The sequence below is a fragment of the Myotis brandtii genome, unplaced genomic scaffold (genome assembly GCF_000412655.1).
Source record: "Myotis brandtii unplaced genomic scaffold, ASM41265v1 scaffold686, whole genome shotgun sequence".
Lineage (NCBI taxonomy): Eukaryota > Metazoa > Chordata > Mammalia > Chiroptera > Vespertilionidae > Myotis > Myotis brandtii.
Window position 1 is genome coordinate 1,896,421 of NW_005370683.1, and position 14,241 is coordinate 1,910,661.

At 36.0% G+C, this 14,241-nt stretch overlaps 1 protein-coding gene across 2 annotated transcripts in view; it reads left to right on the top strand.

The window, feature by feature from the left end:
* Nucleotides 1-14,241, top strand: part of CNTN1 (contactin 1) — a 279,131-nt gene that overhangs the window by 234,740 nt on the left and 30,150 nt on the right. For both annotated transcript variants that reach the window (XM_005881686.2, XM_005881687.2), the window contains 3 exons: nucleotides 3,502-3,688; nucleotides 6,107-6,219; nucleotides 6,996-7,152. In XM_005881686.2, the coding sequence (XP_005881748.1) occupies nucleotides 3,502-3,688; nucleotides 6,107-6,219; nucleotides 6,996-7,152 (457 nt within the window). The remainder of the gene's footprint in view (nucleotides 1-3,501; nucleotides 3,689-6,106; nucleotides 6,220-6,995; nucleotides 7,153-14,241) is intronic.

Consider the following 14,241-nt stretch of genomic DNA (forward strand, 5'->3'; position numbering starts at 1 on the left):
GAGGTGTCTCATATGTTACCTATGAAAACAGAAAATTGGTAACATGCAAAATGTCCTAAAGAAAACTTCCCTTGAGCTGATCTTAAAGGACCAATAGGTATTAGCCAGATAGAAAGGGAACTTGTTTTAGTCAAAGGGAGTAAAACCTGAAAAAAATTGAAGCTACAATGATAGTTGGGGTCTTTGATACAGAGCTAAAAATTAGACTTGTTGTATAAGAAAAGTGAAGTCATCTCACATTTTTAAGCATAGTGAAAATTAAGAAAATATTGGCATCATCTTACCTTTGCAAATGAGCAAATGGATGCTAAAGAAATTCAATGACTTGCCTCAGTTAGCACTAATGAAAAGCCTCAGAGCAGGGTCTAAACTCAGATTATCTGATTCAAAGTTTAAGGCTTTATGCCAAACCACAGACTATTTTATGTTATACTCAGTTAGTGCCCTTCTGGAGCTGCAGGCAGTAAGCTGCCCCCCTCCTTGCCCCCGACAGCTTGTCCTCTCAATTCTTGTTCTCCCCTTCTTCATCTGTCTGTGGAATATTTGTTTCATGAGGGCAGGCTTTTGTCTATTTTGTTCTCAGTGCCAGAATAGTGCTGGGCACATGGTAGGCACTAAATAAATATTCTCTGCGTGTTAACATAGATACTGAAGCATGATCAAATAAAGTGTTATAACCTGGCTTTCTCAAAGCCATGATTCTGAAAGGTAACCACAGAACCCACCCACATTTTTAGTTATAAACTCACAAACTGACAGGAAGGTTTTTTTCTTTTTCTTTGTTGGTACTGTAGGTTATGATTTGAGTTTATCTCAACATATCTTTAGTTAATCTTCTAAAGAGTTCAGCTGAAGTTTAGAGAGTAGAATAAGGCACAGACTGAGAAGACCCAGTATTCATAACTTATTAAGCTGACAACTAGATTTACAGCTATTAGAAAAGAAATGGGAGAGAGAAATTCACCAGATGTTACAAGCCCTTATAACAATCAAGTCCAAGGTATCTTGAGAGAAGACATCAATATTTGGAGTTTGAATGCCATTTGGACCACAGGATTTTTTTTTCTTCATTTATATTACTACTAGAGGTCCGGTGCATGAAATTCGTGCATTGGGGGGGCGGGGGGTGAGGGTCCCTCAGCCTGGCCTGCACCCTCTCGCAGGCTGGGACCTCTCAGGGGATGTCTGCCTGCCAGCTTAGGCCCACTCCCTGTTGGGATCAGGCCTAAGTTGGCAGTCCATGACACCTCACACCTTACCGCCTGCCTGCTCACTGCTCCTTACTGCTAGGCTCATTGCTCCTTAGTGCTGCCGCAGAGGCGGGAGAGGCTCCTGTCGCCACCACTGTGCTCACCAGCCATGAGTCCAGCTTCTGGTTGAGCGGTGCTCCCCCTGTGGAAGCACACTGACCACCAGGGGGCAGCTCCTGGTCATTCTGGTCATTCTGTGTAACGGTCGCTTAGGCTTTTATTTTAGATTCCCTCCTAAGTGATAAAAAAGAGAAAAAAAATGTTATTTAATATATAACTCACTCATTTAGTCAAAGTGCTAAATGTATATTTTACTTTGTTAAAAACATGCCAGATGATTACATATTGTCTTTGCCTAAGAATTATATATTGACTGTTTTATAACTTCCAACAGGCAGAGTATAAAGTAAATATGAGGTTGGAAGCAATACATTGGCATCAATGAATGCAGACAATAATCAGAATATAAACTTTTTAATTGGGAAATAAATATCAATTAGGGTTCTTTCCTTTTGCATTGCCGAAATGCCCCATGGAATTTTGGATGCAATGGCAGAAATATTTTATCACTCATTTTAGTGCATAGTATTCTTTAGAAATGGCTTTTGTTATATTAATCTAGTTTAAAAGCTCCTCCGCTTAAACTGGATAGAAAGAAAATGCTACCATGGAATGAAGACTTCAAAATGTGGTACACATTCAGTCAACAAGCATGCATGTAAAAATGGATGCGCCCTAGGGATTTCAGTTTTGTTTGCTATAAAACAGTGAACACTGCCATCCTAGGTTTATTGAGAAGATTTTATAGGTGGGTGAGCCTATGCAGTACCTGGCATTTTATTAGAAATATAAATGTTCATTTTATTTCTTAGTCAAGCAGTGGAAGAAGCCTATGTATCACCTCGTTCAAATGTCCACTAAAATGTAGGCCGTCCTCCTCCTCCTCAGATGAGTGTAGTCACTGCCTGAGCACTTCCGGCCCCAGGAAAGGCATGCCTTCTCCCGAGGGCCCCTCCTGAGGAAGCCTTTTCTCTGCCAGCCAAGTTCTGCCTCTGGAGCCACTTGGTGCAATTCCAGTCCTCGGCCCTGGCCATCCTCTTGGTCAGATGACAGGAATGCCAAAGAGCTTCTATCAAAATGCTATGATCAGAAAATACTATTGTAAACAAAATAAAAAGACTGCAAAGAAACCAATAAGCAATTAGTAGCTAGCCTTCGTTCTGAAGTGTTCATTCTACACATAAACCTCACTTTGTTACCAGGTGAATTTGAGCCATCCAGTTCCATTTTATAATGGTTTCATATGTTTTATGTAAATGAAAAGTTCAGGATTATATAAATGTTAGATATTATTTGTAAGTCACTTTGCTTAATTTTGAAATTAAAATGCCATTGTTTTATAGACAGGGCATTGAAAATCTGTCAAATACTAGTATACTTATAAATGATTTTTCCTTTTACTTATAACTTAGATATAATTATAGATTTCTGACCAAGGAAACATCTTATTTGAAGAATGAAAATTATAATGAAAATTAAAATTATAATGAAAACTTACTTTTACTTAAACTTTAAGAGACAAGGAAGGTTGTCATTGATACTTTGGTTGGTAAAAGTAATCATTTCTAATCACACCATGGATAGAATTTTAAAAAATTATTTTAAAGGTAAATAACCTCTACATCTATTCAAGTTGTTAAGTGTAATATTTCTTTCATATCTGGCATCTATGCAGGTTCAAAATAAATAATATACTCCTGCTACTGAAATGAGATAGCAGGAAGTTATATCACTGGTGTGTTCTAGGCTACATGATGATTATTTTTTGTCAAAAAAGGTTGTGTTACTGTCAAACTGCTTTATCAATGGCTCATAACAAATTTGAAGTCATGTGAACAGAAATAAAGTAGGAAATAGATGATAAAAATTATTGTGGCAAATGCCTCCACAGAAAGATTTTACATTTTGAAGGTAAACCTTATGCAGATATTTTTGTGGGTTTTGTTTTGTTTTTGTCATTGTAGGACTATTTAAAGCAATCATATGAGCTTTTGATTTGTCTTTGACAAGTTTAATCATCTGCATTGTAAGCCTTGCTATGGTCTAAGACTGCTAGAAATGTAAATAGCACTAAGAAATATTTGACAATATAATGGTTGGCATCAATAGTGACAGAGTCAGCTGAAAAGAACTTTTCACAATTTAAGTGTCTGCATCATGATAAACTGTTACTCAACTTGAATGTTTGCAGATTCGGTACTGGTCAGCTCATGACAAAGAAGCAGCTGCACACAGAGTTCAAGTCAACAGCCAAGAGTACTCGGCCAGGCTGGAGAACCTTCTGCCGGACACCCAGTACTCTGTGGACGTCAGGGCGTGCAATAGTGCCGGGTGTGGACCTCCCAGTGAGATGATTGAGACCTTCACCAAGAAAGCACGTGAGTCTGAACATTTGCATTTTAGACTTGTCAAAAACTAGCAATCGGTTCCATCATGATGAAGGTACATTTGAGAGAAATTTATTACCTAGCAGTCTTAGCACATTTGATTTTCTTTTTTTTTTTCATTGAAATCACACAAAACTTTAAAGAAACATGGATAGTTAATGTCAATGATGAAAAAGTATGGGGAATGCCTTTATACATTAATGTTCCATTTTAGAAATAAAATTACAGAACTTCCCTTTGAAACAATGTCCCTCAAAATTTTTCACCATTAGATAACTAATTTTTATTCATTCTGTTATTATTTCAAACTTTATTTTCATAGAAATACATCGACAGCATGAAACAAATTAAATTCTGCTTCTTTTTTCTTCTTTGTGTTGACTTACAAACGTTCATCATTGCAGAGTACAAATGCTGTAGCACTACATTTACTCCCTTATCACCACATGCTCTCATTGTTCATACAACAAGATCACTGTTCAGATGATCTGGTCATTCTCATCTCTCTGGCTTTACCTTGATATCTCTTTCTTGAATCAAGTTGAATATTTCAAATAGGAGAATTTCTATTCAGGGAGTTTTGCAATTAATCGAAGATGTGATTAGCATTATAGTTTTAAAAATTTATGAAGTTTACTTGGAAAAAAAGAAACTTCTAAAAGAACATGGTGGTAAGAGCCAGACTTTGGTATCACACATGGGTGTCGGATCTGTTTCTGCCACTCAAAGAAATGTGTGATGATAAGACAAATTACTTCACATCTTTAAACCTCAGTTTTCAAATTTGTGAAAGGAACATTTACTTCTTTGTTCTTTTTTCCATTTATTTATTCATCCAAAGTATGCTAAGTGCCGAGCACTGTTCTAGGTGTTGAGGATACAGAAGACTTCAAACTAGTCTTATAGTCTTTTCTCATGGGATTGCCAAAATTGGAAGGAGAGAGTAAAACAAAACAAAAATAAAACTAAATCTCTGACAAATAAATATGATAATATCAGATGATAGGACAATAAAGTGGATAAACAGATGATAAAATTGAAACTGATTTGGGCAAGAACCAAATTCCAATTGGGTGGTCAGGAGTGGCCTCTTTGAGAGATGCCATTGGTGCTTGGATATGAGAAATAATAAGGACCAACTATGTGAGTACTGGGGCTGTGGGAGATGAGAGATTGTTTCAGGCAGAGAATATAATGAGTGCAAAGCCTTTAGGCAGAAAGAGTTTGATATGTTTTAAGTCTAGAAAGGCCAATGGGGCCAGGATATAAGTTCTGAGGTGAGAAGGGGAAGTATGTTGGCATCAAAATATGAATGGCCTTGTAGGTCATAGTAAGGAGTTTGAGTTATTCCTAAGTATAAGAAGCCATTGGAAGAGTTTAAAGTTGAGAGTAATACCTAATTAACATGTTTGGAAGAAATCATTCTGGGTTCTAGATGGACAGTAGGTAGTGATGGATAAGAGTGTAAGCAGAATAGCCAATCAGGAGGTTACTTTAGTAGTCAAGGAAAGAAATGGTGGTGGTCAGAACTAAGTAACCACAGGGAGAAATAGAACATTTTCTGCAGGCAGCATTGACAACTTGCTGTTTGTTTGGATGTTGACAATGAATGAAATGAAAAACTGAATAACTAGATTTTTGTTTGAGAAACTGGGGATTTAATTGTGAAAGACTTCTAGAGAGGCACATCTGGGGGTACATTACAGATATCCCATCTTGATTTTATTACATTTGAGAAGACTTTGAAACATTAAAGTAGAGATCTTCAGTTGCACATGTATGTTTAGAGCTTATGACAAAGATTAGAGATAGAATTGTAAGTACATACAGCTGTGGTCCCAGGTGTAAGAAGTAGGGAAGATTCATAGAGGAGAGAAGGGTGCTCAGGATCAGGTCCTACGTCATTCCAACATGTAAAACTTGAGCAGAGAATGTGGAGCCAGCAAAGCATGGTGATGAGAAAGAGCAGCCAGAGAGGTGGGAGGCAGAAATAGACTTTAAAGGATCATGAATTTAAGAAAAATAAATAAATTCCAGAAGGAATCAGAAGATCAATTATGTGAAATGCTTCAAAAATGTTAAATAAAAAAAGAATTAAAAAAGTGCCTTTAAAATTGGCCCAGTTGTCATAATGGATAACCTTGAGAGCAGCAGTGTCATAAGATTGGTTCAAAAAGAAACTCGAGTGAAGGATGATGAGAGGATGACAAAAGTTATATTATCTACCTCACAGGACCATGGGTTCTAAAGTGCTTAGCATAGTGCCTGCCATATAGGAAGCAATCATCAAAATTACCTGTTGCTGTTGTCACATTATTAGCATCAGCATTATAATTCCTGACACAATGCAGCTTGCAGAACTGAAGCTGGAAATGGTGATGGTCAATTGCATATTATTACTTTTCACAGCTCCAAGCCAGCCGCCCAGAATCATCAGTTCCATAAGGTCTGGTTCACGGTACATAATCACCTGGGATCATGTGGTCGCACTATCAAATGAATCTACAGTGACAGGATATAAGGTAGATAAAAGACTACTGGAGTATTCCCCCCTCAAGCTTCATTCTTACAAAGAGGACTGGTGTTGGGACTTTTTGCTCTTTCTGCAAAATCCATTCAGTTTTCTCATTCTAGCTGGGTAACAGTATCAGATGACAAAGTGCTATGATAAATTTTGAAATGAGAAAAGGTCTTCAGTGCCGTCTAAGGAAATGATGCATCAAGTGAGCAAGATAAAATAACTGCTTTAAAGTATAGAGTTGTTAGAATAATCATGTCTGAAGAACAGAGACAGAAAGAATCCACTTTTGTTCCACAATGATTAAGATAGAGTTTCCCAGCACACAGCGAACTCTTTGATGTATTGAGTTGCCATCTATAAATGAACAAAAAGAGAAAAATATTATTTCTGTATATTCTCTATATCACACCCTGTCACATTTTTCATTGTATACTAAATGTTAGAACTCATGTGAAAAACATTTTAAATTGTGGAGCAATTTTTTCGACTACTTCAATTTATTGAAAGAGCCCTCTTTTTGTACTACTTCTTTTAAAAATTACATTCTTCACAATCTTTATTTTAGGTCATCTAAAAAAATTCACATTCTCTTGGATAATCCTAAAATATAGGTGAAATTGATTTATGTGAATGCAAAATAACATTAATTTTCCAGAAATTATTACATATAGCTACCCTAGGACTAATTTCATTAATAAAAGTGTAAGAATATTCTGTTTAGGGCATTCACTCATTGGTACCACTTTATTAATCTTACACATTTTGGGACTTCTTAAGGTACTCTATAGACCTGATGGCCAGCATGATGGCAAACTGTATTCAACTCATAAACACTCCATAGAAGTTCCAATCCCCAGGGATGGAGAGTATGTTGTGGAAGTGCGTGCACACAGTGACGGAGGAGATGGAGTGGTGTCTCAAGTCAAAATTTCAGGTAAGCCAGTCTTTTAAGACCCATTTCATTTGGGTACTTGTAAGTTTCTAGGCTACATGGATTCCCAAGAGTAAAGGTAGGACTGATGTTCACGTGAATATGAGTGATTTGAAATGTCAAGGATGCCCTGAAGCTTGACATTTCTTTCCTTCTGAGTCACAAAAGTAAATTTGCAACATACCGCATACTTGTTGATTATTATCTGGGTGTCAAAGCATAATTAAAATACTATAATGTATTAAAACGAGACATAATACTAGGGCAATAGATAATAATGAACAAACTTCTCTTATATCAAAAGGAAATTCACTGGACTATTGTTAATATTCTTCTAACCTTTTTCTTACATACTTGTTGATTATTATCTGGGTGTTAAAGCATAATTAAAATACTATAATGTATTAAAATGAGACATAATACTAGGGCAATAGATAATAATGAACAGACTTCTCTTATATCAAAAGGAAATTCACTGGACTGTCGAGTAACACTCCCTCCACGTTCTGCGTGGAGTAGGGTTCGGTACCTGAAAGAGGAGCCGCACAGCAAATGAGAGAAAAAGACACGAGATAATTTTGCAATATTGGGGAACCAGGCGGGCAAGTCCCAAAGGACTTCCACCCATGCTCAGGCTGCTCCAATCTTTTATTAATCTGGAGTAGCCCTTAGGGTAAGGAAGTTTCAATGACACACAGATCAGCAATTTCCAGGAGTAGACAAAAGTATCTGATTAACTCATCAATAGATTTCCAAGTGTAGGCAGAGTAACTGATTAGCTTATCAATAGATTTCCGAGTGTAGGCAGAGTAACTGATTAACAATAATCAACAAGGATCTACATAACTATCTAAGGAATTAAGGGAACTAAGGTGGGGATGCTTCAACTATTATTACCTAAATTAACTGAGTGGTTCCTAGATTAACTGGGTGGTGCACAGCCCTGACCTTTGCTAGGACTTTCAATGGCTACTAGCTTTTGGGGGGGTCTCTGTCTGAACTCAGCTAGTGAAGACAATGAATGGACTCCGGCACTGGACTATTGTTAATATTCTTCTAACCTTTTTCTTGTCTTGCACATATTAATATAGTAGTGAAGTAAAAAGATAGTAAATGATGATTCCTTTATCTCTGAAAAAAAATATTTTTCTCACAGCACTAGTTAATTCAAAATACATATTTGAGTCAGTGATTTCTTCCCTTTTTAGGATTTGTAGAACTCTATTATTTGTTTAAATTTTAATACTTTTTCTCACCCTGGATGGATAATGTAGCTTAATTACACAGAATAAAAACTGATGCTAATTTGAAAATTTTATGAGAAACTGAAATACAAGAATAATTAAGTTCAAAAAAAGTTGATTTGAAATGTCATGATTTATATATAAATAATGAATATTTGCATATTAAACTAATAAAATATCCTTTAATACAATGCCATACTTTTTAGTCTGACCATAATTGCATAAAGAAACTGTAGAATTAACATTAGGAAATACTAGATATTTGGTGAATGGTACCATTCTAGAATTTTTAATAATTTGGATTTACTTGTAAATTGTTTAAATTATCTTATAGTGAGAAAAGCATGGAAATACAAATGGAAATTTTAGATTTTCTTGTAAATTTAAAAAATTTACATTGAAACTTTTTTAGTTTAAATATCATGTCATTTTAGAAAATTTGGAAATTATAAAAATACATTGCTAGGTTAATGTGCGCATGAGTTATGCTGTCCATTCATTCATTCAACAAATATTCATTTACTAGAGGCCCAGTGCGCAAAATCATGTGAGACCCAGACCCCCACCATGCTGGCGGGACCCAGACCCCCGCCGTGCTGCGAGACTCATCAATGCACCTCCTGGTGACCGGTTGTTTGGTCATTATGTTGTTACGGCATTACTGCCACCAGCTTTTTATAATATAGATTGCCCACAATGCATAGGCACAGTTTGCATACGTAAAATGTGCTACCACTTATATATTTACACATTCCTTCGAGTCCAGATTACAATCATCCCCACTGGCCCAACTGCAATTCTAAAATTTTTCTGGGCTTCTTATTTTGTCTTCCTTTAGTCCATTCTCTATGCAGCAGCTGGAGGGATTCAAATCATATCACTCTCCTCTCAGAAAGAAATGCTATAGAATAAATCTAAATTTCTTACTGTGACCTAGTGTGCCCTATATAATCTGGCCCCACCAAACTCTCTCACCTCAAGTAAGTGATTTTTCCCTTGCTCCATTAACCTTCTTTCTCTGCTTGAACATACCAACATTATTCCTACCTTGAAGCATCTGTGCTTATTCTTGCTGCTGTCTGGAATTCTCCAGATCTTGGCATGGCAGTCTTATTCTTGTCATGTTTGTTTGTGCTCAGATGTCATCTCCTCAGAGTAGAATTATATGGCTTTCAATGTAAGATCACCCCTACTCTAATTTTTTTGTCATATTGCATCACTGTTTTATGTTCTTCATAACATTTATTACTATTTAAAATTCTCTATTCATGTATACTTATATTGTTGACTGTCTTGAATGAAGAAATTGTTACTTGAATGTAAGCTCCATGAGAACAAGCTCCTTTTTACTTGTTTAGCCTTTAAATCCCCAGCACCTACGGTACATATCTGGCACAGAACAGGGTTTTAACAAATAATGTTTGAGTAAACTTAGAAGTTTTGTAGAGTAAAATTTAGTTAAAAATAATTTGGGCAACTTAAACTATTTTTTTAGATATCTAGGATGTAGATGCACTTCCCGTTAGGCTCATGATTTGTATTGTGCCATGGGCTAATCCACGAGGTTGGTTCTTACAGAGAGCAATACGTAATGTGAGAGATATTACAGAAAATTTATTGGACATGGTAATCTTTAACTCCACTTCTCTCTGACCTGAGCACTGTTATCTGCTGTCTTAATAAATTATTCCCTATGACATGTTTATAGCTCACATCAAGGCATATGTAACACTGCAAATGTTTCACCATTAGCATACTATCTCTACTAAGTTCTATATTTCCTATTAATAATCTTTTGTTTTTATATAACGTTGTGAGCCTAATTAAGAAAAATATGAAGATAGCCACAGTATTTTGATTATAAATTTTAATATACTAATTTGACTTATTACAAATTCACTACAAATTTTACAGTACAGATTGGTGAGTATTCTTGGTCATAAATAAATATCCACAGAGAAACATGTACTTCAGTATTTATGTATGAATGTGCACATTTTGAGCTTTTATATTTCTTTTTAGTCTTAAACAGAGTACAGATATTTTAGTCAAATTAAGGGAGACTTTTAAGGACATTTTAGCATCTGGACTTCTTCCTAAGAGCAGGCAGTAGTCAACAGAAACCTTCAATGTAGAAAAAACATGATAAGATATTTGTACTTGAAAATCACTTTGGTGATTGTGGAAAAATATATATGTAGGGGAGTAAGATGTAAGGAGATGAATTATAAGGTTATTATCATAGAATGATTAAAGATGATGATGGTATGGCCTGGAAAGAGGGCAGTGGCGAAGTCTCGGGTGGGTTCTACAAAAGCAAGGCCTTTTACCATTTGATTTAAAGTTCCTATATATTCATTTTGTTGACTTTATGTCTTCTAATAAATCTGTAATTTATCCTGGTGTTACCACAGATGATGGAGTCTAAACATTTAACCTATTATTTTTGGTAACTCCAAGCTATTAAGTTAAACTATATAACCAAAGCCACTGACTTAAACACTGATGAAAAACACATTTTGTGTTTTCCCTTTGTCCTCTTCGGCCCAGTAGCAGAAGTGGAAGGGCTAGGAAACCATTTTTTAGGTGGAACCGATAGATGTTTAACTTTATTACTCACATGTTCCTCTCTCCAGTGCCTAAGTAGTACAGTATAAAGATAACAAGAAGGTAGTTGAAATTGTTTATTTTTAATTCCTATGTTATTAGATTAAAATGCAATATTAACATAACTAATTTGGCAAATATCTCCTCTGTAAGCATTTTCAAAAACCAAAATTGTTTTTGAGTTTCTAATATTGTACAACAGCCTAGGTATAGATAGATGATAGATAGATAGATAGATAGATGAGTTTCTAATATTGTACAACAGCCTAGATATAGATAGATAGATAGATAGATAGACATAGTAGTCTTAGATAGGAACTAACCATACCACAAAAGTGGGGTACTTATATGGCATAAGTAAAACTTCACCAGCAAAAAATGATTAACACACAATTCATTACAGTGTTGCCTTGTGACTGGGCAGTGAGGAGAGGGCAACGGGGAAGAAGCTTATAGGGTGATAACAATGTTATTTCTTTGCCTGGCTGGTAAGTATACAGGTAGGCTGTTGTTCTTGTTATTTTTAATTATATTTTTAAATATGCTAACTTGCATGATTTATTTCAAACTTGTAAAAGTTAAAAGGGGATTTAAAAAGTGAAGGACTAAAGAAAGGTATTGAATTTGGCATTTGAAAGGTTTATATTAGTTTGCTAAGGCTGCCACAACCAAGTACCACAGACTGGATGGTTTAAATAACTGAAATTTATTTTCTCACAATTCTGGATGCTGGAAGTCTGAGGTCAAGCTGTCGGCAGGTTTCACTTCTTCTGTGGCCTCTCTCTCTGGCTTGTAGCTGGCCATCTTCTCTACGTGTCTTCACGTGGTCTTTCCTTTGTGTATATCTATGGCCTAACTTCCCCTTCTTATAAGAACACCAGTCATGTTGGATTAGAGCCCACCCTAATGATCTCATCTTAACTAAAGACTCTCTCTCTCTTTAAATCCAGTCATTCTAATGTATTGGGCATTAGGGCTTCAACCCATGAATTTTAGAGGGGACAAAATTCAGCTGATAACTCCTTGGTAATTTAAAGAGAAAAACATCCATAAAATAGTGGAGTTAAAAGTCTTATTTCTTTTAGCAAACCTCATGGAGCTTAAATTCTAAAGGGAGGAGGCAGAATCAGTTAATCATTTTTGTAATAATGTAATATTTTGTCTGATAGGGACAGTATCTGAGGGTAACTGAAGAAAGTGAAGCAGTAAAGCAGAGGAAGGTGTGTAGGGAGCGATGTAAAAGGACTAGGTAGGCCCAGGTTTTCAATAAGAGCAGCAGCAAAAGCCTGCTCTGATGAGATAACAGTGGGAAAGAGAATTCAGTGAAGTGAAGGAATGGTCCATGTAGTTTATCCGAAAGAAGAATTATTTCCACTAGAACAAATACCAGGCGCATGCTTAGATGTTCAAGAAACAGCTGGGTGACCAGTGTGACTGGGGCTGAGTAAGTGACGAGGAGAGTGGATACAATGAGGCTGGAGAGGTAGATGGGACCTGAATCTTAACTAGGTTTTTATAGGTCCTGGTTAAGGACTTTCGAGTTTTCTTTAAATGGGATGAGAAGCCATCCATCAAAACAGTTTAAGGTAGGAAGTGACATGATCAGGTTTATATTTTAGAAGTCTTATTCTAGTTTTTCTTTGGAAGAAAGTAGGAATCTCATGAATGGTGGGCAAAATCTCTGAATCTCTGGAAACAGGGAGGGTAGTTAGAAGACAAAAGGCTATTGTGGTCACAGTAGAAGTAATAAGAAGTAGTTATAGTCAGAATTTATTTGGAACATGACCCAACAATGTTTCCTGATGATTTCATAAGGGTGTGAAAAAGTATTTGGCATAACTTGAAGAATTTAGATTGTCCAACAAAATCATCTATTAAAATGGCCAACAGAATTATCTACTTTAACAGAATCATCTACTGAAAATAGATGATTGGAAAAGAAAAGTTAGGAGTTCCAATTTTGGCATGCTAGTTCATGCTATATCTATCCAAGTGAAGCCAGGTGGAGATAGATTTTAAAAAATCATCTAGCAAAACTGAGAAACCAGCTGAGGTCAGATAAGAAATTTGTCAGAGAACCAGTTGGCATAATTATATACTATCTGCAACACATAGCAGCCTGAGTACAGAAATGGAGATAGCAGATGGTTGTTAGTGTTGCCCAAAGTTGGCAAATTACAAAGTTAATAGAGTAGGAAACAAGGATTCATTACATCTAATTAAAGAATAATTTAAATAGATGAGCATTGTGTATGTATTAGAATATTTTCAGCTGTCAGTAACAAACTCTCAATTCAGAATTGCCTGAGAGATAGGTGGCCTTTAGACCTTAGAGAAATCAGTGTCTCAAAAATATAATCAAGGATCAGTTTCCCCCTCTTTCTTTACTTGGGAAGGCTCATAACCAGCTTCATTCTCAGACTTGTCATTTTTGTGGTTGCAAGATGGCTGCAGTAACTATTGCATGCAGACCCAATACCAGTGATGGCGAACCTATGACACGCTTGTCAGAGGTGACACACGAACTCATTTTTTTTGGTTGATTTTTCTTTGTTAAATGGCATTTAAATATATAAAATAAATATCAAAAATATAAATCTTTGTTTTACTATGGTTGCAAATATCAAAAAATTTCTGTATGTGACACGGCACCAGAGTTAAGTTAGGGTTTTCAAAATGCTGACACGTCGAGCTCAAAAGGTTCGCCATCACTGCCCAATACTGTCCAAGGAAGAAGTTCTATTTTAAAACTTCCCAGAAGGCTCTCAGGAAATCTTTTGCATATTGTCCAGAATTGGGTCACAAGTCTATCCCTGAACTACTAAAATGGCATTTCTATGGTTATTCACAGTGATCAAGATTTACACCTGAGCTGGGGGTGGGAAAGCCTTCCTTGAGAAGTGAACATCTGAACAAAAAAATGGAAAGTGCTCTCTCTCTTCTTCTGGCACCCCCATAATGTAAATGTTAGTACACTTAAAGTTGTGCAGGAGCTCCTTATACTACCTTCATATATTTTTATTCTTTTTTCTTTTTGTTCTTCTGATTGGGTGTTTTTGCTTCCCCATAATCCAAATCATTGATTTGATTCTAGGAATCATCTACACTACTGTTGAATCCCTGTAAATTTTTCTTTATTTCAGTTAGTATGTGCTTAATTCTGACTGGTACTTTTTCATGTCTTTCAAATTCTCACTAAGATCCTTGAAAGTCTCACTAGGTCCCTCAAAGCTCTCATTAA